Source organism: Miniopterus natalensis, chromosome 14 (assembly GCF_054644295.1).
Source record: "Miniopterus natalensis isolate mMinNat1 chromosome 14, mMinNat1.hap1, whole genome shotgun sequence".
In the NCBI taxonomy this organism is placed as follows: domain Eukaryota; kingdom Metazoa; phylum Chordata; class Mammalia; order Chiroptera; family Miniopteridae; genus Miniopterus; species Miniopterus natalensis.
Genome location: NC_142094.1, coordinates 56,921,379 through 56,946,806, shown reverse-complemented (window position 1 = coordinate 56,946,806; position 25,428 = coordinate 56,921,379). Strand labels below are relative to the sequence as shown.

Here is a 25,428-nt window from a genome sequence, read left to right as displayed (position 1 = left end):
ATTCTCCCAGAAAGTTTGGGAGTAAAGATTAGTATGTAAGAAACAAAGCAAAACATTTAAAATCCAAGGCAACTATTAACTCTAGGAAAAACAAAAAGCTGCAAGAGGGGTGAAGTGGAATCACAGAACACCGGGTGGCTTAACCGTGAACAGTATTTACAGTCTTCTTAATGCAAACATCGAACGTTGCTTTTAAAAATGACAGCAATGCTAAACTGGAAGGTTGGAAAGAAGAGAAGTCCGTGTGGCCGGGGCAGGGTGGGCGAGAAGGGAAAGAAAGGAGGTCAGAGGGGAAAACAGAGATTAGGTTCTCCAGAGGCGTGGATTTTCTTTCCTGAGGGCCCTGGAAAGCCACTGGTGAGTTTGAAACAGGAAACCTGCAGGATCCAGCTCATGATTGAAAATGATGACTTTGGCTGTGGTGTTGGAAAGAGTGCACTGTGTGGGGATGGGCAGGAAAGCCAGCAGACCAGTGAGGGGGCTGCCATCCCGGGGACGAGACGCTTCTGCAGAAGAGATAAAAAGAAGATGGGAATATGTTCTGGAGATCGGTGGCTTATGGAGAGGGAGGGATGACTTAGGGATGACTCTCTAGGTGACCTCATGAGGCATCTGGAGAAGGCAGTTACTAACTTGAAGAAGACGTGACTAATGAGTTGGCCATGCTGGGGAAGGAAGGAGTTCAGACGTAGAGGGTCTGGGGTCTAGGGCTCTGGTTGGGACCCGTTAGGGCTGACATGCCGCTGAAAGGTACCAAGTAGGCAACTGTCCCGGGGATCAGGGTAACACACAGGGAGACAAACCGCCGGACATGCTCTGCCTTCAAAAAGCAGTAATCCTTCCTTTTCTGTTGCCAACCCAAAGAAATATTTCATTGTCCATTTGGCTTTTTAAACAACCTCAGCGCTATGACTGGGGGCATTGATTGATTAAGACTCGATATTGAGAACCCAGGGTATGAAGAAGCAGCGGATCCTGGGCTGCCCCATGAAACCCATTCAAAATGTTCAGGTCTAACCACCTTCTATTCTGCATCCTGTCCGTCCTAAGGAAAAGCTCTCCACCAAGGCTGCAGGCACAAAATCCTAAGAGCTCCCCCTCCCTAAAGTATTTCCCCATTATTAGCTTGATTTAATAAACATTTTCCTCTAAATATATATTATATATATATATCATCCATGCTGGCCGACCTCTGTCTCCCTGCGCAGAGCGCGTTCCGAATTCAATGCCACCCCGGGGCGCACGCTGGGGTTCTGTTTCAGTTTTTAAAAGTTCTGTTCTCAGGAAACATTGGAAAGGACCGATTTGTACAAAAGGCTCTCGAGACACTTCCGAGCACTGTCTTGCGCGCAGGGCACCGGGCTCCTCAGCCGGTCGGCAGCCCTGCTGCGCCCTGGCCCCGGCTGCGGGTCTTGCGCGGTCCTGGACTTACATTCCCGAGCTGGTCTTACTGGCTGCGCGGGTTTTAACCCGAGCTGGGGCTCAGCCCCATGGCAGGGGGTGAGGCGGCGCGCGGAGGGCGGCGGGGCCGTTGCGGAATGAAACGCGCCCTAAAGCGGGAGCGCGTCGCGGCTGCAGGAAGAAGGGGCCCTGGGGGACCCGGGAAGCGCGGAGCGGGGTGCGGGCCGCTCGCCCATCGGCTGGCCGGCAGCGCCCCTAGCGGCGGAGACGCGCGGCGCCGGCTGGGGGAAGCGACCCGATTGTTACAAAGACACCTGCTGGGCGCGGCCTCCGGGCGCACAGGGAGGGGACCCACAGGTGCCCGGCTTCCCTGGGGTACGGCTCGAGGACCCGGGTCTGTCAGGCAGCTCTCCTGTGCACACTTGAACTTCGAAATGAGCTGTGGTTTTGCACAAGGTTGACTTAAGCGATGACTGACGGCCCCCCAAACCGACCAAGCAGCGGGAGGCGGAAAATTCTGCTCAAGTTTGGCCACCACTGACACCTGGGGAGCGACCGGGAGTTAACAAAAGAGGGAAAGAAAGCTAAAGAAAACGAGAGTCCTTCCCCCCCGCCCCAGTAGAGACCACTGTGGAACTCAGCAGGACACCTGCGTGGTTATTGCGCGACCCCCAAGTGTGTCCGTGGGGAGGAGGGGTGGAAAGGGAACCTTGCGGAGGGTCGACCCAGAGCCTGGGGCTGGAGGAAGTGACTAAGGGACAGGGTAAGGTGACCCGATGCGCACCATCCCTGGCGACCTGTGTAACTGTCAAGACAGAGACGCCCTGGCCAATGACATCCGGTTGGGAAGGCTTGGGGGGCGCAGCCCCAAGGCCGCGCCGTCAGGGCTACGTGCTGGCGGCTCGCAACCCCAGCCAAGCGCTCCTCCTCCCCCCGGGAATTGGCACCTGGTGGCGGCGGCGGGTGGCGGAGGGGGGCAGGGGGTGTCCTCTCCGAGCCCAGCCCAGAGCCAGAACCCAGGGGCTCAGCTGACGCGCCCCGGTGCGCGCCTCGGTGAGCAGACCCGCCCACTCGGCGTCCCCCCAGCGCCGCGCGAGGTGCCCGGGGGGCGAGTCCCCAGCCCGCGGACGACCCCAGGCGGTCGGCCGGAGGGGAGAGCTCGGGACCTCAGGGAGCCTCCGGGGCTCCTGGACTTACCGCGGGCGGCGCGGGGCATCAGCAGGGTCCCGGCCAGGGCGAGCAGGAGGGCGCAGGCGGGGGGCGCGGGCGGGGGGCGCGCGGCCATGGTCGCCCGCCTTCGGCGCAGCGGCTCCGGGGGCCCCGCGGCGAGCGCGCACCATGCCCCGCGGGCGGCGAGCGGGCCGGGCGGGGAGTCGGCCGCGGGGAGTCGGCTCCGAACCCCTCGCGCAGCGCCCGCGCGCCGGGCTCGTCTAGGCTTTCATTTTTTTGAAAAAGTTTCCCCCGCGTGTGCGCGCGCGCCGCCCGGCCCGAGCCGGCCCTGACCGTTGCCGTACGCGGGCGAGCTGTCCGCGTTGGCCCGGGCCCGGCGCGATCGTGAGGGAGCGGGGGCGAGCCTGTGAAATGGATCCACGGGGCCAACAGTCACCGTCTCATTACCACGGAACAAATTATGGTCTCCCCCGCACCCCGCCCGCCGGCGGCGTCCCGCGGGTCCTAGAGACCGCTCGGGGTCCCGGCCAGGGTCCCGCCCCCAGCCGGCGCGCGCCCCCCTCCCCCCGGGGCGGCTGGGGGCCGGGCGCCTCCCGCGCCGCGCGCCCGGCGGCACAGACGTGGCCCGGAGCGCACACATCCCCGCCCCAGGATGATGTGGCCGCGGGGCTCGGGCGCCCGGCTGCCAGGAGCACACGCGGCTGCACCGTCCAGCTTTTCCAGGCTGAGGCTGGAAACGATGACTCCGCGGCTCGCGCCCGGCTCGCCCAGAACCTGCGGAGCGCGGGTGGCGGGTCTGAACGGCGGCCCCCAGCCAGGCGCTGTCTCCCAAGCCCCCAAATGGCCGTCTGGGTTCCTGAGAAATAAACCTGGACTTGCAGGCAAGCGGCGCCTGGGCACCTTGCTGTAGATTCTAGCTGGTACATTGACTCGCGTTTCTTTTCTATGGCTTGGACTCCAAAAAGGATAGATGGGATGTTTTCCAAACTTTCCCAATTACGAGAAGTATCTGGGTTTGTCTCTTAAAAATACAGGTCCTGGCGCACTCCCTTGGGAAACACCAGTGAGGTGAGTGGAGGGACTTGCCTTCCAGTCCTAGTTCTTGGTGGTCTCTGTCTCTAGCCCATGAGAGCCTGGCTTAGTGTCAGTTTTTAAAACAGGACTTGTTGGCCTCTGGGGACCACGGGGAGAAGCAGGGAAGAGGGCCTTAGGCTAAAGGAGCTGGGTGCGTCCTGGCCGGTTGCCACCCACCTCGTGGGGCTATTGGTGATTCCCAACCTGGGTGACTTCTTAGAACCATAAGCGTTAAGGAACTGAGGCTCCACCCCGCCCAGATTATGTAGCTCAGGATCTCCTAAGAGGGGCCGAGACTGAACTATTATCAGAGACCCGGGTGATCCTCCTGTGGAGCCAGGAAGAAGAGCCTCCGGTACCAGCCTGTCCTGTGAGCGGCCACCACTCCTGACCCACGCCCCTTTCTGACAGGCGGAAGGCCAATATTTGAGGAAATTCCTTCTCTTACCATCCCTTCCTCCTGGAATGTAACTGTTCTCCCTCTCTCCCTCCCACCTCCAGACTTTCCCAGGGTTCCCAAGAACCAGGGCAAACCCCTCAACAAAGTGCAGGCCTTAAAAAAAAAAAAAAAAGCCAGAGGCACTGGCCCAAGGGTCCCCTTCTCAGGGCCAAGGCATCTCAACACTCCATCTGGAGCAAGGCCTGGGGCCACGCCCGAGGTAAAAGCCGGCCCTGTGCAGTCCTTTCTTTGTTCATCCATCCTTCTATCAGCGATGTGCGGCTTGCGAAAGCAAACTAATGAGAAATGCCTCTGGCCTTCAAAGGCTTTTCTGTCTGTAGGACAAACTGATAAGTCACGACTATTGAAAGTCTGAGCTGGTTTCTTAACCTATTTAATAATCCTCTAATTGTCTGTTAACGACATTATTTATTACTTTCTTCTTAGAATCAGAGCATTGTGCTAAAATGCTTCTCATGTAGTATTTCATTTAAAGTCCTGAACATACAAATGAGGAAACCGCAGGGCACAGAGCTAAGCAGCTTTCCTGTGGTCCTGTGGTTGCGCTTCGAAGGAGTGAGTCAGCACCCATGCAAGGCCTATTTGCAGACACAGAGTCTTTAGCCCTGACTTCAAGCTTCAGGGTCAGCTTTTATCACCGGCAAGTAAAATGCGTGAGCTGGCTGATGCAATGTCTTCCCGACCATCAGATCCCCAGTGTTGGCTAAGAATTCAAACCCCCTGGCATTTGCACTGGAGATTCTTCTTGGGAAGGCCTGGGGGGAGAGTGTTAGCAAGTACTCAGGTGGCCCTGATACTTGTGTTCACAGAACTTTCAGAAACTGTGCAAGAGAATGAAACATTGTTTCCTTTGAGGTCAATAGAACAGCCTTGCTTTCCAGGCCAGTTGCGGGCCTCTGGCATCATTCTGGCTGGTTGTTTATTTATAATGAACCTTATAGATGCTGTGGCCTGGGCCGGGGGCTTTATACATTTATTTTCTCCCCCAATTATTTCATTTCTTTTTGCTCTTTAGTATGTAGTTGTTACTCTTTTTGTTTTATTTTATTTTTTCCGTTACCACTTATCCCCCATCCCTCCTGCAATCACCACACTGTTTCCATGCCCATGAGGTCTCTCTTTTTTTATTTTTTGCTCCCCCTCCCCCCACCAGAGCTGTCTGTTCTCTATCTATGAGTCTCTCTATTTTTTTTAGCTGTTACTCTTGACTGCAGAAGTCCAATTTTTTTTTAAACCTGTTGGTTGCAAAGATCTTTCCAAAGAGCTGAATGTGTCCCAAGACTGTCCTTGGCTGTTTTTGACTGCATGAAACAAAACAGCCAGAGCGGGGCTGGGCTGGAGGGCAGACAGGATAGGCAGTCCAAGCGCCAGGCCTCGATTTCTCAAGCTGCTAATTCGCGTCTCCGTGAAGCAAGCCGCCTGGGCCGACACTCTGTTCGGGAAGATTGCCCGATCGGCAGGAACAGCCAGCTGGGCAGAGAGTGACTCTGGTCCTGCGGATGGCTGGCCTTCGGGTGGGAACTCGGCCTCCGCGCCCACAGGAAGTGGAGGCCACATGGCATTCAATACTGGATTGTTAGGTAATGGTACGGGGTCAGAGGCCAGGATCTGCTCATTAAAACTGCAGATAGATGGCCTGTGGTCCCTTCCTCTCCAGAATTAATCTTTGTGGTACTGTTTCCTGTGTGCTATTTTGATGTGACAGCCTGGGCGCTCCGCTCACAATGAACAGGGCGCTTCTTTCTTACCCCCGTTACATTAGCTTGACCCGCTCTGAGGACAAGCAGATGAAGAGCTTCCCCAACGCCAGGGTTTCACCGGCAGCCGCGCCTGACTTCTGCGTGAGCAAAGGGTTGGCCTCTTGCAGCTGGACCTGTTGATGGGCCTTCAGACGCAGCTCGCAGAGCAGCTTTTCCCTGTCCGAGCGCAGCCCCCCCGCTTGCTGCAGCACAGACACCGTCGCCCTGTGATCATGATTCCTGGAAATCTTTCTAGAGCCTTCTCTTGGAGCAAGAGGGAAGGCAGACACAAGCGTGGTCCTCCCGTGAATGATGGTTGAACAAGTGGCAGGACTCGCAGTGATGGACAGTTTACCTGACCGAGGTCCCAGCCACGACGCCCAGAGCAAACTCTCGAGGCTTATGGAGTTTCCAGGCTCCCCGGAGCCCACTCCCTGCACAGTCACCAGACACGCGGCCATCTGACCTAAACGGCCACTTCCGGAAGTTGTGAGACATTTTTATCAGCTGCCAGGAATCTACAGGCGTTTGCTGCTGACTGTATCGAGGACACATCAAAGAAAATATGTGATAAAGGCTGGGCTCGCTCTCAGACAGAGGGACCCACCAGAGGCAGCGAAGGGGCCCAGGCTGGCTGCTCACAGGCCAGGTTCCTGCCCTGGAAACAGGCACCAGGTGGCAGAAGCCAGCGAGCCGGGCCTGAGGGGGGCTCCGGAGACAGGCCGGGGCCTCGGCGTCTGGGTCCAGCAGCCTCCTTCCAGGGAGACAGGCCGCCCTGGTTTACAGGAACTCCAGGGAAGGCGGTTCCGCGACGCCCTCCCCTCCGTGAAACTCTGCCTTTACCTGTGTCTCTTGTGGATACTTAGGCCACGTGCCCCCCCATTCTGTGCTCTTGAAGTCGGACATTGGTGGACACCGACTGGCCCCTCTTTGTGTGTTTGAGTGCAGTCCCCATTTCTCTTTACTGTTTTAGGCAAATCAACCCCAATTTCTTTAACTTGCCTCTCGGGTCCTGTTCGCACTCTCTTTAATCACGGGCTTTGCTCTCCTTTGGGTCCTCTCCAGCTTCTTGATTTCTCTTAAACCATGGAGGCCGAACGTGGCCGCGGAGCTCGGGGAAGGGCCTGCCCGAGGCCGCGAGCAGCGGGGGGCTGGTCTGTCCGCGGTGGGTCCCTAACTACTGCTCAGAGGGCTGGGCCCGGTTTCTACTTTGGGGGTGGAGGGACAATTCTCCGTGGTGCTGGGGAGGCCGACTGATCTGCTAGGGTGTGTGTGGCTCTGTCCCTGTCACCGCAGGGCCTTGCTTGGGGCCCAGGCCACCCTTTTCCTTCACTGTTGTTATTTCACTTGGCTTCCTGGACCTCGGGGTCCACGCTGCGTAGGTTTCTCGGCTCTGCGACCCGGGGGGCACTTCGAGGCCCGGCTCCTCCCTCCCATTGACTCCTCTACGGGCTCAGGCAGAAAAGCCAACTCAGCATTTCTGGGCCTGGGATCCTGCACTAAGCGCCGGTCTGGGATCTGATACAGTGTAATATTTTTGCAGTTACCAGGCATTTGGCCTTTTTGTATCATCACCACGCCCTGGCCCAGCAGCAGCGCCCCTGCCTTCAGCCTGCCAACGCCTATCAGTGTGTGTGTGTGTTGGGGGGGGGGGCACAGCACCGCCTCCTCGGGTAGAAACGCCTGCAGCATCCCTGACCCTCTCTTATTCTTAAGCAATTCTCCCCAGGGACTTTTTCAGCTTTGTCCTAGTCCGGGCTTAAGAACAAAGAAGTTGACCAAACCTGCTCAGAGCTCCTTCTGTGTCCTGTGCTAGAGGCTTAGGGACAGGCAATAGCCCCTGTTCCCATGCCCCCTGGGTCTTGTGATACAGAGACTGTCTAAGATCATCCCACCAGCCAGCCTCTGGCCTGCGGCCACCTGCCCCACGTCTACCTGCCCCAGGCCCCGGAGCTCATCAACCCCATCCAGTCCCGTCCTCCTGGGGGAGGAAACCGAGGCCCTGCCATGACCGGCCCAGGGATGCGAAGCTTGAAAGAGCTGCAGCTGGGCCTGGGAGCTGGTCTGTCTGACCCCAAGGACCCTCCGGGTCATTTCCTCCCGGATGACGCGTGCCCAAAGCTTGAGTCATGTCTGACCATTTCCTTTCCCTCTCCCTCAACCATGCTCTTCTCATTAGTCATCAGGTCCTGTCCACTCCACCTCTGAGCCTGTCTTCTCCCCCTCCCCCCATCCCAGGGCTAGGGAACCAGGGAGCCTCCTCGATGACAGTCACTGCTCCAGCGACTGCTACCACAGGGCACTTTTAGAGTGAAAATCATACACTTCCTCGATCCATGTTGCTTCAGTAAGTGGCTGGATCTCCTTCATGGGACGTTTCATTTATCAGTGGTGGGTCCCTCTGCATTTGGGACTTTTAACTCCTGTTTGGGATTTGACTATGCCTGGTTCCTAGCCTCATCCCCCCCACACATGGCCCCATCCTTCAATCACAAGGACACTCGACATTGAAAGTGTTTAGCACGCCACGGTTTCCCGTACTTGCCTCCCGACGTCAGGGCCCGATTCTCCCCCTTCCCACTGGCTGACCTTCCTCCACCCCCAAGGGCTGCCCTTCCCTCTGGGTCATCTTCCCCCTCCATCAGTAGGTAAATGGAGACGCCCTCTTCTTCCTTGCTCTGCCCTGTGTACCCTCTGCTGGCACCGGGCTGACCACTTTGCACTGTAATTACTGAGGCTCAAGTCTGTCTGCCTCACCGCACAGAGCGCCCCTGGAGGCCGGCTCCCGGGACTTGCTCCTAGGCCGGGCCCTGCCTGCCCGCAGCCCCGCGAGAAGAGTGGACGGCAGTTCCCGGTCGGCTGGATAAATGAACCAACGCGTGGCCTGGGCCCACCTGGGTCTTTAACACGCCTCCTCTCTATCCAGCGCTCCAGCCCAGGTTCAAGATCCCGTGGTCTCACTGATCCCGGGTAAGTGGACTTATTTCTGAGGTCCCAGGAGAAAAGTGGGCCAATGTCTCATGTCTTTCCTGATTCATTCTCCCAGTAACCTCTGTGACTTTTCCAGTTAAGGGCCGTTTACTGTCGGAGGTCCAGTAGAACTGATTTCACAGAGCTAGCAATCTGTACCAGGGCATGTTTAATTTTCTAAACTCCGTTTTTTAACTAAGTCTGTTACTTCTGCTATTATTTTTGAATGTAATAAAAACAAAATAAAACTCCTTGAAAGCTCCAAACCGCCCCAGACTGTGCTTTGTTCTGGTAATCAGACAATGGATGGAGATTGTGGTTCCTTGGAGAGATTGCCAACCATGGAAAAAGTAAATAAGAGCGTGAGTCAGAATAATTTGAAACCAGAAATGTGTGTTGGCAATAACTCAGAGCGTCACATGGAACCGCCTTGGTCGCAAAATCAAACTTGATGGTTTTTTAAAAAATTATAATCCCATCTACGAGGGAGCCCCTTCCACCTGGGAGCGTGCCAGGAAACCTGCCAAGCTCCAGTCCTGGGAAATGAAAACCCGGCACCACCACGAAAACGCCGTCTCTCTCTGGGGGCAGGATGTAGACAGTCTCGTGCGCCATATGGAAAAGTGACCCACGGTGGCGAGGAAGCGACGGACCGTTAAAGGAGGAGACCGTTAAAGTCAGGTGAGAGCCATCCGGCCGGGCTAATCCTTTCGGGCCCGTTTCCAGCAGCAGAGGGAGTGCCGGCGTCCCTCCGGGTGGGAGTGATGTAACGCTGGGCTCCACGTCCAAGCGCATGGCCCTGGAATGCCAGAAGTATTACCCAGAAGTGTGGTTTTGCTGTTCAAACCCAGCCACTTCTGCACCTATGCATGGGGGGGAAGCAAATCCCTGCTTAATTCATCCCCAAGCAGAGCGCTGTCCCCAACCTGCGGTGGACTTCCTAGTGACCACTGGGCTCAAAGCTGCCAGCTGAGTTTGGAGGTCCCTCAGTCACTCTCTCTGTCCTGGAGGTGGCCTCCTGGAGACAGAAATGCACACCATGCACAAGAGGAAAACAGGGTGCCTGGTCCCCCCCCCCCGTGAGGTGGTCCTTGAGGCCTCAGCAGAACAGATACCAGCGGTCTAAGCAGGAAGTCTTCCTAGAGCTGACCCTCACTTCCCTCTGCTGAGCTTTACGGCAGTTGACCTATTTTATGGCTCTTTCTTTGACCTACTTTTGATTTCTATTTTGGAAAGTGACACAGAGCCTCTTGTGTCCCCGAAGAGCAGAGGAAGAAACACAGGCTCAGGCACTGCGAGGACACGCCCCAGAAATCAAGGCTGTTGTGATTTTCCAGGAGGAGCAGTTGTTTTCTGTCACCAACACAAACAAAGACATAAAAATCAACCTTGTCAGAAAGCACTTAGAAACTGCCGACTGTCCTCTCGGAAGTAAACGCTGCATATGTTCATTTATTAGGTGGCTATTTTCCGGTAAAGGCCCTCCGGGGAAATGTCAGTCCTGTCGGGGGGAAGTCTCACCTTGCAGCAGGAACGGACAGCTTCCCGTGTGGAACATTGTCTTTGCCGTCTCTAGAAACAGAATTGTAGTCGGATCTTAGAGGGGTTTAGGCGGAGGTCACACAGGGCGTGGGGACCTAGCGGTGGGGCAGGAACCACTTCCTGGGAGAGCGGAGGCTTGGAAGGGCGAGGAGGGGTTCGGCAGTTGGAGACATTTAGGGTGGCTTCCCGGCGGGAGGAATCGTGGACAGGGATCCGGGGGGATGAGCCCGGAGCTTGCCGCCCACCGCTGCGGCTTGCCCACCTGGTCTAGGCCGGAGGAGAGCGGCTGGCGGGGAGGGAGGAAGCCTGGGGCCCCCAGGACCCTCGACCCTGCCAGCCTCCGAACAATCCTCCTCCTGTCCGGGTCTGGTTCCTGTTTCTTTGGCGATGCCTCTGTGACAACTGCCTCGTGGTCTCTCTCTGAACAGGAGCCACCATCTCTGTTCCAGGAAAGATTTTCCTAGAACAACGTTTTGACGCCGAGAACCGCCTTCCAAGGATAGTGGCGTCCACACGGTCATTACCCTGAAGCCCGTTTGTTTGAAAAATGGAGATCGTCCTAATCTTCGACCACAACCTGCTGCAGGCCCAACCTCCGCTGACCCAGAAATGAGCGCATTTAATTACCACCAGCTTACGAGCAAGTCTGGCAGACAGACAGACTGTGGCGGGACCGATGGCCAACCTCACACGCTCTGGCTCTGGGAGCCACTGAGTTTCTGCTCCGGGTTTTCCTGTAAGAACTGGACCTCCCGCGGAGCTGCTTAAGTGGGCAGCAGAGGGTGGGGGGGAGAGGGTCCTGCCCTGGGACACAGGTAAGAGGTCAGGGGCTCTCCCTCTGCAAGGGCTCCCCCTTCCAGGCCAGTGTAGCCCGTCTTTGCCAAGGGCTTCAGCTCTGGTCGCGACTTTTTCTCGCTCTTTCCCAAGCAGAAGGCGGACGCAGCGTCTCTCTCTCTGTTCACAGTAGTCTGAAGACTTTAAACCTGGAATAAACGAACCAAGTCCCACTCCTGTCTCCGAGCCACAGGGGATGGCGTGTCGAAGGGCATCCCCCTTCCCTCGGCTTCCCAAGCGGAGCTGCCCGCGGCCCTCGCGTGTCCGGGCCCGGAGCGTGTCTCCCAAGTCCACGGGAGGCTCTGCAGCGCGAGCCTGGAGCGTGGGCGCCTTCTCCCGGCCCGGCCTCAGCGCCCGGCCCCAATCCGGCCCTAATTCCACCTGGGCTGCCGTCGGCTGCCCTTTCGAGCATCAAAGAGCAGCTGCTCCCTCTGGCAAAAGGCCGCCTTTGTTACTCCCGCTCTGCTCGGACCTTTAAAATGTCACTTCCTGGCAGATCGCAGTTGGTATAAATGGAACTGATTTTAAAGTTCAGACTTGCTCTCGGAGGCTCATTCCTGGGGATTGTGTCTCTTTTCGCCTTTTCAGCCGCTGCAGCCCTCGGGTCGGGCGGCCTGACGCGGATGTGCAGGGCTCTCCTGCGAATCCTGGGGACTCTCGCAGTTTCTAAATCTTTCTCGTCTGAACCTAGGGACGCCTCCCCGAGCAGGTGCCTGCTGAGACGGAGATTTGGCTCTGAGCATGTTGCTATTTTTAATAATTTTCTTTTCTCTTTCAGCAGCAGTTATGGTCATGTTCATCTTAGAAATGATCTTTTGTGTGTGTGTGTGTGTGTGTGTGTGTGTGTGGGTGGGTGTAAGATTGCACAAGTCATTCTAGAGAATGGTCCCCGCTGGCCTCCACTGGAGCTGCGTCACCGAGGCCGATCCTGCTCCTTGGGGGCAGTGGGCCCAGTCTGTGGCCTGCTCAGGAGTCAGAGGTGTCCTCCAGTTTATCCCGGGCCCCGGCAGGAAGGTCGGCGAAGGATAGCACCCTGCTCCTCGGAGTCGTTGCTGCGTCTGGCCAGGTTCACGTGTAGCTGAGCTGCCACTGAGCAAAGTCCCGAGTCTATGGTCAGGACGTTAGGAGACAGTCACCCCCACAAAGGACACTAGGTCAGGTCGTTGAAGTAGCCTTGAGAAGAGGCGTGGGAGCAACCGATGACGCAGCCCGAGTGAAATGCAGATGTAATGCTCCCACCGTGCCCTGGCTTTCTCGACTTTGGGAAGCAACCTTTGGTTTGAAATCTTGCTGTTTTGACAGAATTATCGATTCTGTGTTGACTCCTTGACTACAAGATCATGAACTCTTGGTGGTTACTGATTGAGTTTTGTAGAAAAGTCTCTTTCCACCAACATCAAGAGAAAGGGAGCTTCGCCCTGGCTGGGTGCTCAGTTGGTCGGGGCGCCACCCCGTGCACCAAAGGTTGTGGGTTCCATTCCCAGTCAGGGCACATACCTAGGTTGGGGCTTTGAGCCCCGGTTGGGCATACGGGAGGCAACTGATCAGTGTTTCTCTCTCACATCAACATTTCTCTCCCTCCCTTCCCCTCTCTCTAAAATCAATAAAAACATATCCTCAGGTGAAGATTGAAAAAGAAAAAGGGAGCTTGGGTTCCTAACTACAGTGTCTGGAGAAAACCGACGTGTGCACTGCATAGATCCTGCTTTAATAATGCATTTTAGGGGATGTTAATATTTAATGGCTTATCAATAATCCATGTGTTTAGAGAAATGCATATATTCTACAGAAGGAAGAAAAGCTATGAAGCCGGGATCTCGCTTCTTTGTGTCACAGTGCAGTTGTCACTTGCCTTTGATGAAACTTTACTGTTACTTTGTATCGAGGATAAAGTTCCTTCACTGACATAACCCGGGCGGCTCAGAATCTAGACGTCTGCTTCTGCTTCCTCCGAGGTTGTTGCAGGACCTGCCACCCTTACCCAGCACGCGGCTCCCGGCTCCGAGACCTGGCGGAGCTGACGTGTGGCCTTCGGAGAATCGAGCCAGGAAGTGGGAATCCCCTCATCTACGTGCACATGTGGAAGCCGATCTGATCCCGATCTACGTGTACACGTGGGAAGCCTGTCAGATCCCCTCATCTATGTGTACATGTGGAAGCCTGTCTCTGTCTCACCTCCCAGGGTGTGATTCCAGCTGAAGGGCAATTTCTGTTCAGGGTCTGGAAAGGGTCCCTTGTCACACTGCTTTTGACTTGAGGAGACAACTCATTCAGTATTTGTTCCCAGATGGAGGGAGACACAGAAGGGGAAAAAGTGAGGAGCAGCTGGCGAGGTCCAGATGTCATGAAAAACCAGGCCCTGGTGCTGAGACATTGAAGTGAGAGCATTGGGCACCCACGGGTTCCAGGTGCCAGGAGGAGGCCGTGACATCTCCCATTGCTCCATTATTCCCCTGTCATGACGAACCGACGTGACTCCTCCTTGTTCCGCAATACCTGGCATTTCACTGCTAAGGATGCGAGTTTCCAAGGCAAATATTTTCTCTCTTTCTCTCCCTGAAGCTGTAGGCCGCCCACTCATGAAGTCTGAACACCCCACCCCACCCCACCCCACCCCACCCCACCCCACCCCACCCCACCCCACAGCAGGGTGCCTGGGCCCTTCCATGCTGAAGGCCTGTGAGGAACAGCAGGGACAGGAAGGACCCTGACCTCCCCCTCGCCCGAGGCCGTCGGAATACCCTCCTGGGAGGGGTGCCCTCCCCGGCCCAGAGGAGAGGACACCGTCACCTCAGAAAGAAAGGAGGCCGAGCGGACCCGCGGAGCGGCTTCCCGCCGAGCCCCCTGACCCCTCGGCTCACACCTTCATCCGCCAGGTTTCCCACGACTTTCCCCGCCTCATCGGACCCGCATCAGGCCCCCAGGCCTAACCACCTCTCCCAGTGGTCATTTCCACCCGACGGCTCCCAGATCGCGGAAAACGTATATTAAATAAACGTGGCTGCTTCTCTCCTGTTAATCCAGCCAACTGGGCCACCTGGCCAGGCAATAGCTTTTCATGTTAAAGTCGTAGCTGGCAACACGTGACTGTTACGCGGACGGGCATCACTAATCCTTTGGTATCCGTGGGATAACTTCGTCACGAGGAGCGCAGTGGCTAGAGCACGCAGTGGGGGTTTATTTCCTTCCAAACGGGGGCGGTAAAGAGGCGTATGATTCTTTCCCTGACAGCAGCGGGCACGGGCTTTGACGAGAGGCTGTAACACCTCGCGTGCCCTGAGCAGGGGTGACCTGACGGGTGTCCCGGCTCTTCCCCCATCTCAGTGACGACTGTCGCCCCCTGCAGGCATGTCGGGAAAGCAGATATTTGAGCAAAGGACAAATCCCCTGAAAGTCATCAACGGGACACTTTCCTGCGTCTCTCATCTTGGTGGTGGCTTCATAAAAAAGATTTAAGCTCCTAACGTTTTTCTCAGCTGCAATTTAGAGCGTACGTGTCTTTCTCTCTCCTTTTCAGCTTTGCTAAGACTCACCAGCACTTTGAAGATGCTAGAGGCTCGTCGAGTCTCCCCCTCTCCCTCCCGGTCCAAGTTCCTGACGTGCTAGGACCCGAGACAGAGGCCCAGGCCTGCTGGCCGGTCACAGCAGCCTCCAGAAGGTGCCTGTCAAACCCCCTCCTGGTAGCAAGAGAAAGTGGAGGGAGTTCCCGCCTCCCCTCCGCACGCCCCAGACAACTACCTCAGACAGTCAGTCTCCTGGGGTCTGAGGCTCAGAGCTGAGGCCGCCGACAGGACGTGAAAACCCTCCGTTCCAGGGAGACCGGCCAGCGCCGTTGCCTCGATCCATGTGGAGAAAACATTTGCGTGAAGGATCCCGCCGCTCCCCGCCCAGCAGCCGGACTGTGAGCAGAAAGGGGGGCCCCCAGGAATCTCCCGAGTTTCCTGACGGCCTGTCAGCCCGGGACAGACGAGGGGAGGCTGGACGGCTGCCCGAAGCGCTCCATCCCGGGCGGCTGGCTCGGCTCAGGGACAGCCGGTTCCAGAGGTTTCTACTTAGCCCCACGTCCGTGGGTAATTACCAAGTATCGACGGGAGTGCGAATGCGGAGACGGCCCCGCGCAGCCATCTGCTGATAGGCCCGCTGGAAGCGCTTCTCAGGTCATTTCCTCCGCTTCCAGCGCGGACGCCAGCACGCTCGCACAAACTGCGGTGAGTCACTTTCCCATCTCTAGCCCAGGGCGCCCCCCCGCCGGGCGCCACGTCACGCACTCACCCCGCCGCTCCGCATCCCCGTGCTCCTTCCCAGGCTGCTGCCGCCTGACCCAGCGGAGCCCGGTCCACGCGGCGATTGTGACCCCGGCACTGCTGAAATGGGGGGCTGCTTCAGGAGCGAGCCCCTCGGCCGTCGGCTGTGCTCGGGCGGTTGGCCCAGGGGCCGCGCTCCATCCGAGCAAAGCATCTGCTGACTCACCGGCGCAGCTTCCAGGAGCTCGGCTGGCGGGAGGCACCGGCGAAAACCCGGGCAATTGTCTTTCCATTATCCCATCACCGGCTGGCAGCGGGGCGGGCCGCCAAAACGGGAATTTCTGGACATGAAGTCATGGAGCCCACGGGAAGAGGGCCCCGGGCCGTTGCCGTCCATCTGTTTCCAATTATTCCCAACGTCCCGGGTCCGAGCTCGTGAGCATCAGCTGCAGGCCTGTCCCTGCCGCTGCCCGCGGCGTCGGGGAAACTCTCGCTCCGGGCCCGAACCCAGACGCTCAGGCGCGGGGAACCCGGCTGTGGAGCAGAACTGGGTCACTGAAGTTCCAGCGGCAAATTCTGCTTAGAATCTCACCATTCTCAAGTTGTCCCTAAAGTCTGACTTTTGCAAGAGAATCCAGGAAACGGGTGACCGATTCCTGAGGGAGATCTAGGGACGGCTATTATAGTCAAGCCTTCCCCTCCACATTTATTATAACTGTTATATTTCTGGGTACTGGAAACTCACTCATCAGCATTAAAAGACAAACAGCAGTAGCTACAACAGCAACAGGGAGACTATCGGTTCAGCAGAAACTGAAGCTTCATTTGCAGCCGCCCCGAGGGCTGTCCCGAGGGAGGACCAGCGGGAGCCGACGTCACATGTTCCTCCCCAGTTTCCACCTCAGGCCCCTTGGTTAGAACTGTCCTCAGAAACACACCGTTCAGGCCTCCCGCAAAGAGGCGGCAAACAGCGAGTGCCAGCGGGGATGTGGGGAAGGGAACCCTGGTGCGGTGACTGTGGGACTGTAACTCGGTGCAGCCACTATGGAAACGGTACAGAGATTCCTCAAAAGATTAAAAATAGAAGTACCATATGGCCCGGCAATTCCACTTCTGGGTGTTTAGCTGAAGGAAATAAAGACACTAATTTGAAAAGATATGTGCACCCCTATGTTCACTGCATTATTTACAATAGTCGAGATATGGAAGCAGCTCAAGTGTCCATCAGTAGACAAGTGGATGAAATAGATGTTATACACACACACAATGGAATATTACTCAGCAATAAAAAAGAATGAAATCTTGCCATTTGCAACAACATGAATGGACCTAGAGGGCACTGTGCTAAGTGGAATAAGTCAGACAGAGAAGAGAAATACCATATGATCTCACCTATATGTAAGAATCTAAAGAAAAAACAAACAAAACAGAACTGGATCTATAGATACAGAGAACAAGCTGATAATTAACAAAGGGGAGGGAAGGGGAGGAGGGGTGATATTTTTTTTCTTTTAAAAAAAAATATCTTTATTGATTTCAGAGAGAGACAGGGAGAGAGAGAGGGAGAGAAAGAAACATCAGAGAGAGAGAGTCATGGGTCGGCTGCTTCCCACACACCCCCTGACGGGGACTGAGCCTGAAACCCGGGCATGTGCCCCGACCCGGAATTGAACCGTGACCTCTTGGATCCTAGGTCGATGCTCAACTGCTGAATCACGCCGGCCAGGCTGAAATTTTTTTATAAAGAGATACATTATTCAGTGGCATTTCATCTCAAATTGATTTTTATTTATTCTTCAAATTTTAGGACTTGGCATGAGATTTGCAAAGGGGTAAACTCTTCATGGGCAAGTTGGCTCCATCAGGCATCCTGAGATATTTAGATGTGAGTCGACATAAATCTAATTCTTGGAAAGTGTCACAGAATAGTCCAGAAGTGGTTGGGTCCTGAATTTAAATTACTGATTAGGAAAAGCTTTTGAAACTCTGTGAAAAATATTTAAAACCAAACAAATTAAAAAAAAAAAAAAAAAAGATATGGCAGGATCTTTAAGAAAAATTTTCCTGGACTAATATAGGTTTGACTTGAAATGTCTGTCGATACAATATTAAACCTATGAGTAGAAATTCGGTGTAACATCCTGGAAGGGGCGTGATCAGTTCAGGAACCCGAATGAGCCTGAAGGGTGAGCCCAGCCATGCTGTTGAAGTTGTCTCCACACGTTCGAGCAGCTGGGGAGAAAACGCCTGCGAGTGACGGGAACCAGTCGTGCTGTGCTCGCCTCGGGCCAGGCGTCTTCTAAGCACGCGGCTCACACTGAATTATTCAAGCCCCTAAAAAGGAGGCAGCGCAGTTATCCCCGTCGCATAGGTCAGGAAACTGCAGCGCGGTTACAAACTCGTGGGCCCGTTTTTGGCTTTATCGCCTCTCACCTCCCAGCAAGTCGCCCTGTTTGCTCGCTCTGTGGAAGCGGATCCGGGAGCTCCGGCGGGTTTCCTCCGCCTGCTGCAGGATGCTCAGCTCTGTCAGCCGGGGGCGCTGGGAGATGCTGTGGGAGGGAAAGGGTGTGGGACTGGGCCTGGGACAGTTTGCTGGACGGGTTCCTGCCGGGGGCGCAGCATCCCTGGCCAGCTGCTTCCCGCAGCTCCTCCCTCGGCCCGCACAGTAGCAGGGCCTTGGTGAGCCAGCACCCTGTGTACCCCAGAGAGCGAATTCCTGCAAGTTCCATCAGCACGGCACCCCGGAAACTTGTCACCTGCTGAGCTGCAACTACGTCCGCTCCCCCAAGACCTAGGTCTCAGCCCAGGGCTGGGGAGTGCTGGGGGGAGGCTGGGCCTTCTATCTGTTCTCACTGCATTCTTTCCAGTTCTCTCTGCGTTTCACTAGCCAATCCCTCGTCACTCCGGTCCCTGTCCATTAAACTGCCCTGTTCTAGTGACTGTGTGGTTTCTCGCCCTGACTGGATCCTAAGGGCGCAGACCAGGGGCTGTGCAGCCCAGCTGTGCTCCAGTCAGCTCCCCATCGCGTGGTTAGATCTCCCACGTGGTTAGATCCTCTCTCGTGGGCGGATGGCACAGGCTCTAATGCAATGTGCCCCAAGTTCCAATCCCACAGAGGGCAGCTGGAGAGCGGGAGGGGTCAGGAGAGGACCCGAGGCTGAAAGGCTTCCCAGAAAAGGGGGCCCTGTACACAGCAGTGGGTGTCACCTGCTCAATCCCCGAACTTTTCTATTTCCTGGGGAGCCTCCTAGTGAGATTTGGGGTCTTCTGGATCCCAAACCTTGCTCTGCATAATTTCCCCACATTTCTGGGAGACAGCCCTTTCCCCTGGGCATCAAGAGGCGCAGGCTCCTGACCTGGGCGCTAGGAGGTGGCCGAGGGGCAGGTCAGAGGCTCCCCCTGGGCCTGGCGGCATTTCTCACTGAGCTGCTCAATCCATAACACAAAATATATAACAGAGAAATACTTGAATTTTTGTAATAACCGCATTTATTTATTTCCATTTTCGATAAAAACTAGTTGGTTCTTAACTCCCCAAACACGTTTATAAATAACAAACATTGTAAATGTTGGAAGAACGCGTGGCAGCCTGGGAGCCATCTGGCCGTTCTCAACGACTCAGCTCTTCCTTGGTGGCGGGGGGCCTGCAGAGAACACTGAGGTCACCCGCATTTATTTCCAGCTGATTCTGCCCTGATAGCGTCCATGGAAACTGACTCTTGCTGAACAGAGAAAGGTGGGGGAGCAGGTGGGGCAGTGAGGGCTGCCCTGGCCACCCCAGGTCACAGGAAACTGGTGCTTGCTCTCAGATCCCTGGCCCAGCACCCACTTATTTCCAAAGTCGGCCTCCAGTACTGCGTGGTGCACGCGTCCAGAGGGATTTTAGACATACTGTGTGATAACCCGAGGTTTGGATTTGCACAACTGGCAGAATTTGGGATTTGTATGTAAAAAGTGTAGGATTTGGGTCCCAGAAATTTGATTAAAAAAAAAAAAAAAAAAAATATATATATATATATATATAAAACCCCCTGGGATCTAAGCCCTCAGGAGCCTGTAAGACCTTTCTGACTGGGTGAAAATGGGGGGTTGGAAGCAAAGGGAAAATTCAGAAGAAAGAAGAGCAGGGTTCTGGTGGGCTCTGTGACTCAATCGCCCACCAGTCTGCTGAGCCACTTCCTCAAGCATCATTGTTTCTGTTTGGTTTGGCTCAGCGATTTGGAAGCTAGGTTTTCCTTTATGAAAAAAAAAAATCAAAAGTAAAAATAAGTGTTTGACATCGTGAAGGTTGGGCCACGTTTAATGGTGTGTCCAGCGTCTGAAGCTATCCGGGTCCAGGCTGGGGCGGCGGGGCAGCCGTGGTCACACCGCGTTCCTCTGTAGGAGCTGGTCCAGTAGTTGCTACGGGAGCAGGAGACGGAGCCGTCGGGCCAGAGCGGCGTCTGTGCGCCACTCACACACACATCACACACACGGCACACACATGACACAGCACACACAGCACACACAGCACACAGAGCACAGCACAGCACACAGAGACACACACGTCACACACGTCTTTGTCGCACACGCGTCACACAGAGACACACATGTCACACGTATGTCGTTTCACACACGCATGTCACACACAGAGACACACACGTCACACACACGTCTTTGTCTCACACACACGTTACACACACGCCTTGCACACACCCCCCCCGCGTCTCACACACCGGTCACACACGCCGCGCCGGCCCGCGGCCGGGCCTGACCTTCTTGAAGACCTCGGCGCGGAGCCTGTTGCTCTGCAGCACCACCCGCCTCTGCTGCTCCTCCTTCCTCCTCCTCACCTCCGGCAGGTTGTTGTAGATTCTGAAACAGACCCAGACACTCGGTGAGCGGCAGCGGGACAGCGCGTGCCCGTGGGGACCCTGCCCGGCCGCCGGCGGGCGCCCCCGTTTCAAAGCAAAACTCCGTGGCCCGCGGGCCGGCTGGCGTCTGCGAGGCCCTGGACCCGAGCGGCGACCCTGGGGCGCAGGCCGGCGCTCAGCCACCGAGCCGCCCCGGCAGCGCGGGGCCTCGTTTCTGCGGCGGTCACTGCTCTTGCCCCTTTGTTCTCCTCGAGAATGAGCCACTTCCCTGGAAAACGGGGGACCCAAACCGCCGGCTGCCCCTCTGCGTGCCCGCGTCCCCCAGGCCCCTCTGCCTCTCCACGTTTGCTCCCTGGGACCCAGGAAAGGAACAGCAATTGCACGGGAGCAGCAGGAACGTGTGTGCATGTGTGTGTGCATGTGTGTGTGCGTGTGTGCGTGCGTGTGTGCGTGTGTGCATGCGTGTGTGTGTGCGTGTGTTCACCCTTCAGCCACTGCTTTCCTGATGAAACGGCTTCCAAATGCATTTCGGGTGTGAGCTGGAGGCTCTTGTCCTGGCGGCATTAGGGCCCAAGGGAGCCCTGTTCTGGACGCTTCTCTCCCACCTCCTAACAGAACCGTTTCCGCACTGATGCCAGACGGTTGGCTAGAATCCGCAGACACAGCGCGCTCCGTGCCGCAACGTTTGGTGGCTGCGCTCCTGGCACTTGGCTAAAACAGGCTTTTCTCCCTTTTCCTCAAAATTTTGCTTAACAGGTTCCATGGTTAACGTAATCCTTGCAAAGTACAGCAGCGCCGATGCTGAAAAAATGAGCGCAGGGCCACTGCCCTGGTTGTTGGCACTGGGCTAATCCCGCGACATGAATTGTCCCGTTTAATGCTCACCGCAGCCGGGAGAGGCAGGGGTCCCGCGGTTAAGGGGTGAGGGGCCCACGCCCCGCACCGTCAGGAGACTTGCGGAGAGGCCTTTAGCTGAGATTCGAGCCTCTGTGGGTTTGATGTTACCCAGCACCGTCCCCAACCACGAAGCACAAAGTGACCTAGAAATACTGGTGCCTGGCAATGTGCCTGGCACTCCGTGGGCATCGACGTGGTTGGAATGAATAAATGGTCACACGCTGCCACTTGTAGGGGCTTTCTAGGGAGGACTGTGAGAAACTTTAGGAAAACAATGTCGCCGGGCTCCGCAGTGGAGATACCTTCGCATCCATAGAGGCCCATTCCCCTGACACTGACCATTCGGATCACGTGCGGAGTTTCAGGTAAAAATCCCCAGGACTCACCCCCAATGCACCATTTTCTTAAAGAGCTTCCTAAATGGCCCTGGCCTGTGCTGCTCAGTGGTTAAAACATCAGCCTGGGCACCGAAGGGTCTCGGGTTCGATTTCCGGTCAAGGTCTTGCACCTGGGTTGCAGGTTCCAGCCCTGGCCCCGGTCAGGGGCAGCCACCAGCCGATGTGTCTCTCACATCGATGTTTCTCTTTCTCTCTCTCTTCCCCTCCCTTTCACTCTCTCTAAAAAAAATTTTAAAAACCAATGGAAAAAATATCCTCCAGTGAGGATTAACCCAATAAAAAGAAAAGAGCTTTCTAAATGAATTATGGTTCATCCATATAATAGACTACTTTGCAGAGAGTTAAAACCATTGAGGAAAATCATCTCTGTTTCTATCTCCTGACACAGGAAGACCACAGACATATAGACAACGAAAAAAAGTAAGCTACAGAAAGATAAAATACAGTATCACCCCATTTATGGTTAAAAGTTAGATAATTATATGTACAAGTAAAAGTCTATTTATATGTACAACTAAAAGCCTGTGCTCAGCCTGGAAGGGTGAGCGAGGCTGGGAACTGGGCGTGTCTGGGGCTGGGGAGTGGGGTGGGCAGGTGTTAGGTGGTCATGGGGGACTTTAGCTTCATCTCCATTATTTGAACTTTTTGAATGAAAATGTAATTTAGCAATAAAATTAATAACAAAGAATAAATAAGAAAAGGAAGCTCCAGTGTGCTCCTGTGGGTGGGTGAGGTCTCAGGGCCGGGTCCGAGGCCACGCAGGGCGCAGCCCCGAGAGAGTGAAAGCCCAGCCCTGACTCCCCCGCAGACCTGGCCTCCAGCTGGGGGAGCGGACTCGGGGGCCATCCCCTCACTCACTGTCTTGTCCCAGCCTCGGTTTCCACTTTAGTAAAAGGATGGGGGGATCCACTCTGTCCTCGGATGCTGTTCTGAAATCCATTATTTTAGTTGGAAGGTTCCCTAATAGCAGCGTTGGGTTTGGGGACCTAGAGGGAAGGACTTGGCTGAGTTTTTTCACTAAATTGAAAGGGAATACTTCTGGCATGAGGTACACTCAACTTCGCACTTCTCCAACAGCAAGTCCCAAAGCCCAGTGGCCCTTTAAAAACCCCGGTTAGAAGGCCGAGAAGCAGGTCGTTAATGGGATGGTCCCCTTCTCCTCGCTCTCACGTCCTTATTTACAGAGAGGTTTCCTACCGATGGTCCAAGTTGGCTCACTGTCACAGAGACAACCTAATCGCGGGAAAAGCTGAGACTTTTTGTGCCCAGAGGGGAGAAACGGATCCTTCCTTTCCCGGTGGTTACTCTAAGCCCACTCCCAGTTTGGTTTAATTATTATAATTCTTCCCAGTGCTAGATTCTTTATTATGAATTAATGACATTTGCTTGCGTGAGCTTGGCCGGCACTGCTGAGCTATTACACTTCGATTAGGAGGCCAGGCCCTAGGAAGAATGGGAGCCTTTGTTTGGTCGGGTCGGTGAGAATTAGTGGGCGTCTAGAATAGCAACCGGCCGAGCAGAACAGGGCGTTTGCTGGCAGTGCGCCGCCCAGCCCGCCGGGGTGGGGGGAGGGGGAGTGCCAGGAAGCCAGCTGGTGGCCCTCGGCGGCTTTGCCGGCCCCGTGTGCCATCAGCCTCCAAGTTTGGCTCCTTTTTCCGCACGTCAAGGCTCTCAGGAGAAACATCTCTCCCCCCTCGTAAAATGACCTTCAGAGATGCTCAGTGACACGTAGCAGCAGCCCAGCGCGGCGCTGGGAACGCGCAGAAGCGACCCCGCTAGGAGCCTGGCGATCTCTCAGAGACCAATTACCGGATCGGTTCAGAGTCCAAGACCTACCACTTTCCTAAGGAGTTTCCAAGAACGGCATTAACATCCAGAGGCACAATTCAAATTCGACAGCCGTGCTTTGAGCCAGCTTTTCAAATTCACGGCCAGGAGGACCTCAGACCTTAGACGTGGACCCAGAAACCGGCCCCGCTGGACCGTGGGGGCCCGTGACGCCGCCCCGACTCCTCCCCCGCACCCGGTAGCCAGGTACCTTTTAGATCGCATGTGCATCTCCTTCTCCGAAATGCACCTCTCTTTGGGTTTGAACAAGTTATCTGGAAGAAACGGAAAGAGGGTTACAGTCAGAAGGTATGGATGTCACACGTTCTCGAGAAACATCACGGTGGCTCGGCACCCTCGCTGCTCCCGGTCCTTCCTCGAGGCCCCGGCCCCTCACAAACGCCGCAGGACCCAGCAGATGCTCTCACGCCCCTGAAATCGACGGCCGACAGGCTGTTCTTGACAACAGTGAGCCACGGGCACGGGGCAGAGGTTGGCATCTAACACACTTTACGGACAGCCGACCCCTTCGTGTGCTTCATTTAGAAACAGAGTCGCGGTTTGCCGAGGGCAGGGCCAGGGTGTGTGAGCATCTCAGCCACAGAACGTCCCTCGCTGGGTCCTGGTGCATCCGAGGGCAAGGAGGCCTCCGGCTGGAGCACAGGAGGAGCTGGGGCCGTGGCCGCCAGCCCTCAGCCAGGCCACCCAGCGCTGCCACCTTCCGAGGGGAGGGCCACCCGCTTCCGACGCCGGGAAAGGTGCCGCCCTCAGCACGCCAGCCGAGTCTGTCTGGTGTCTGACTGAGCAAGCGCCCAGTGTGAAAAATCACTGAGTCTGGAATGCTCTTCAGTGTATTTATTACTAATCCCAACGATGTTCACAGGTGGCACACGTAAAATGGTGTGTGCTTAAAAAAATACTGCGTGACCTTGCGCAGTAGCTGAAGTCCCCACGAGGCGCTCGCCCTGCCCGTTGGCCGAGAGGCTGCCGAGCGAACACGCTCCTGGTGCCCGCTGCACGTGGCACCTCTGAGCCGTTGCCTGGCTCCCTGGCCGCCTGCCTCACTCGCCCTGCGCAGGGTCGTGGGCTGAAGCGGGCTCCCTGCCGTCCCAGGAAGACCCAGCTATGTTCCTATTCATTGTCCCCGCCGGGCGTGTCCCCATAGCCGAGCACTCCAGGGGGGCCACTGAGGATTTCTCAGCTCGAGAACGTGCAGAACTTTCCGGGAATATACAAGAAGGTGGGTCGGAGACAGGGATGGTAAGACGTGCCTTCCCCTCCGGGGAAACGTAACACAGCGGCCGCCACGTGGGCACCACCGCGGCCCAGCGTTATCCCGTCCGGTTACTTCAACACGGAGAAGAAAATATGGCACCGTTACTCGACTCCAAAGACAAGACTCAAAGGAGAAATAAGGGAGAAGAGAAAATCAGAAGAACGTTGCAAGTGAAGGGAAATGTCCCCAGTGTTTGGAAAGACGTCGGGCCATGAGCGCAAGGAGCGGTCAGCATCGCCAGGAGACTGCGTTCCACCAAAACGCCCCCAGTCTGCCCTCGGCGTTAGCTACAGAGGGGGCCAGGCCAGGGCCCAGGGCCTCAGGAGAATCCCAGTGACACTTCCTAAGAAATGGGTGTCCCCTTAAGACACTCAAGGTCTTGGGCAAGCAAACATGGGACAGCTCGAAGAGCCCCCGCTCCAGGCGGGGAGAAAGAATCCCCCCAAAGGCCCAGGCTCAGGCCTGGCTTAGCTTTCGTCAGGGGCTCCTCAAGTCGGGGTGACGGCCGTGTGGACGGATGGATGGTCCCAAGGGAATAGAATTGTTATAAAATTGCATTCACAGAATTTTTATAATCTCAAATCACCTGTATGTGTGGTCTGCTCTTGGAAATTAGTCTGTGTGTTTACCTTACATTAATTCAATCAGAAATAACCTCTCCTTTAGGTCTACTTCTGATCAACGGACAGAAATTGATGTTTCTTTCCCCCAGGTTTCTTACAAAAAACAAACAAACAAAAAAA

The 25,428-nt window shown here is 55.8% G+C and overlaps 1 protein-coding gene across 2 annotated transcripts in view; it reads right to left on the bottom strand.

Annotated features, from left to right (window-relative positions):
* Positions 1-19,441: 19,441 nt before the first annotated feature.
* C14H10orf90 (chromosome 14 C10orf90 homolog) overlaps positions 19,442-25,428 on the bottom strand; it is a 104,920-nt gene continuing 98,933 nt past the window's right edge. For both annotated transcript variants that reach the window (XM_087824212.1, XM_087824213.1), the window contains 3 exons: positions 23,621-23,684; positions 20,189-20,288; positions 19,442-19,835 (listed from right to left, as the gene is read on the bottom strand). In XM_087824212.1, coding sequence (XP_087680338.1) covers positions 19,797-19,835; positions 20,189-20,288; positions 23,621-23,684 — 203 coding nt within the window. In that variant the 3' untranslated portion in view covers positions 19,442-19,796. The remainder of the gene's footprint in view (positions 19,836-20,188; positions 20,289-23,620; positions 23,685-25,428) is intronic.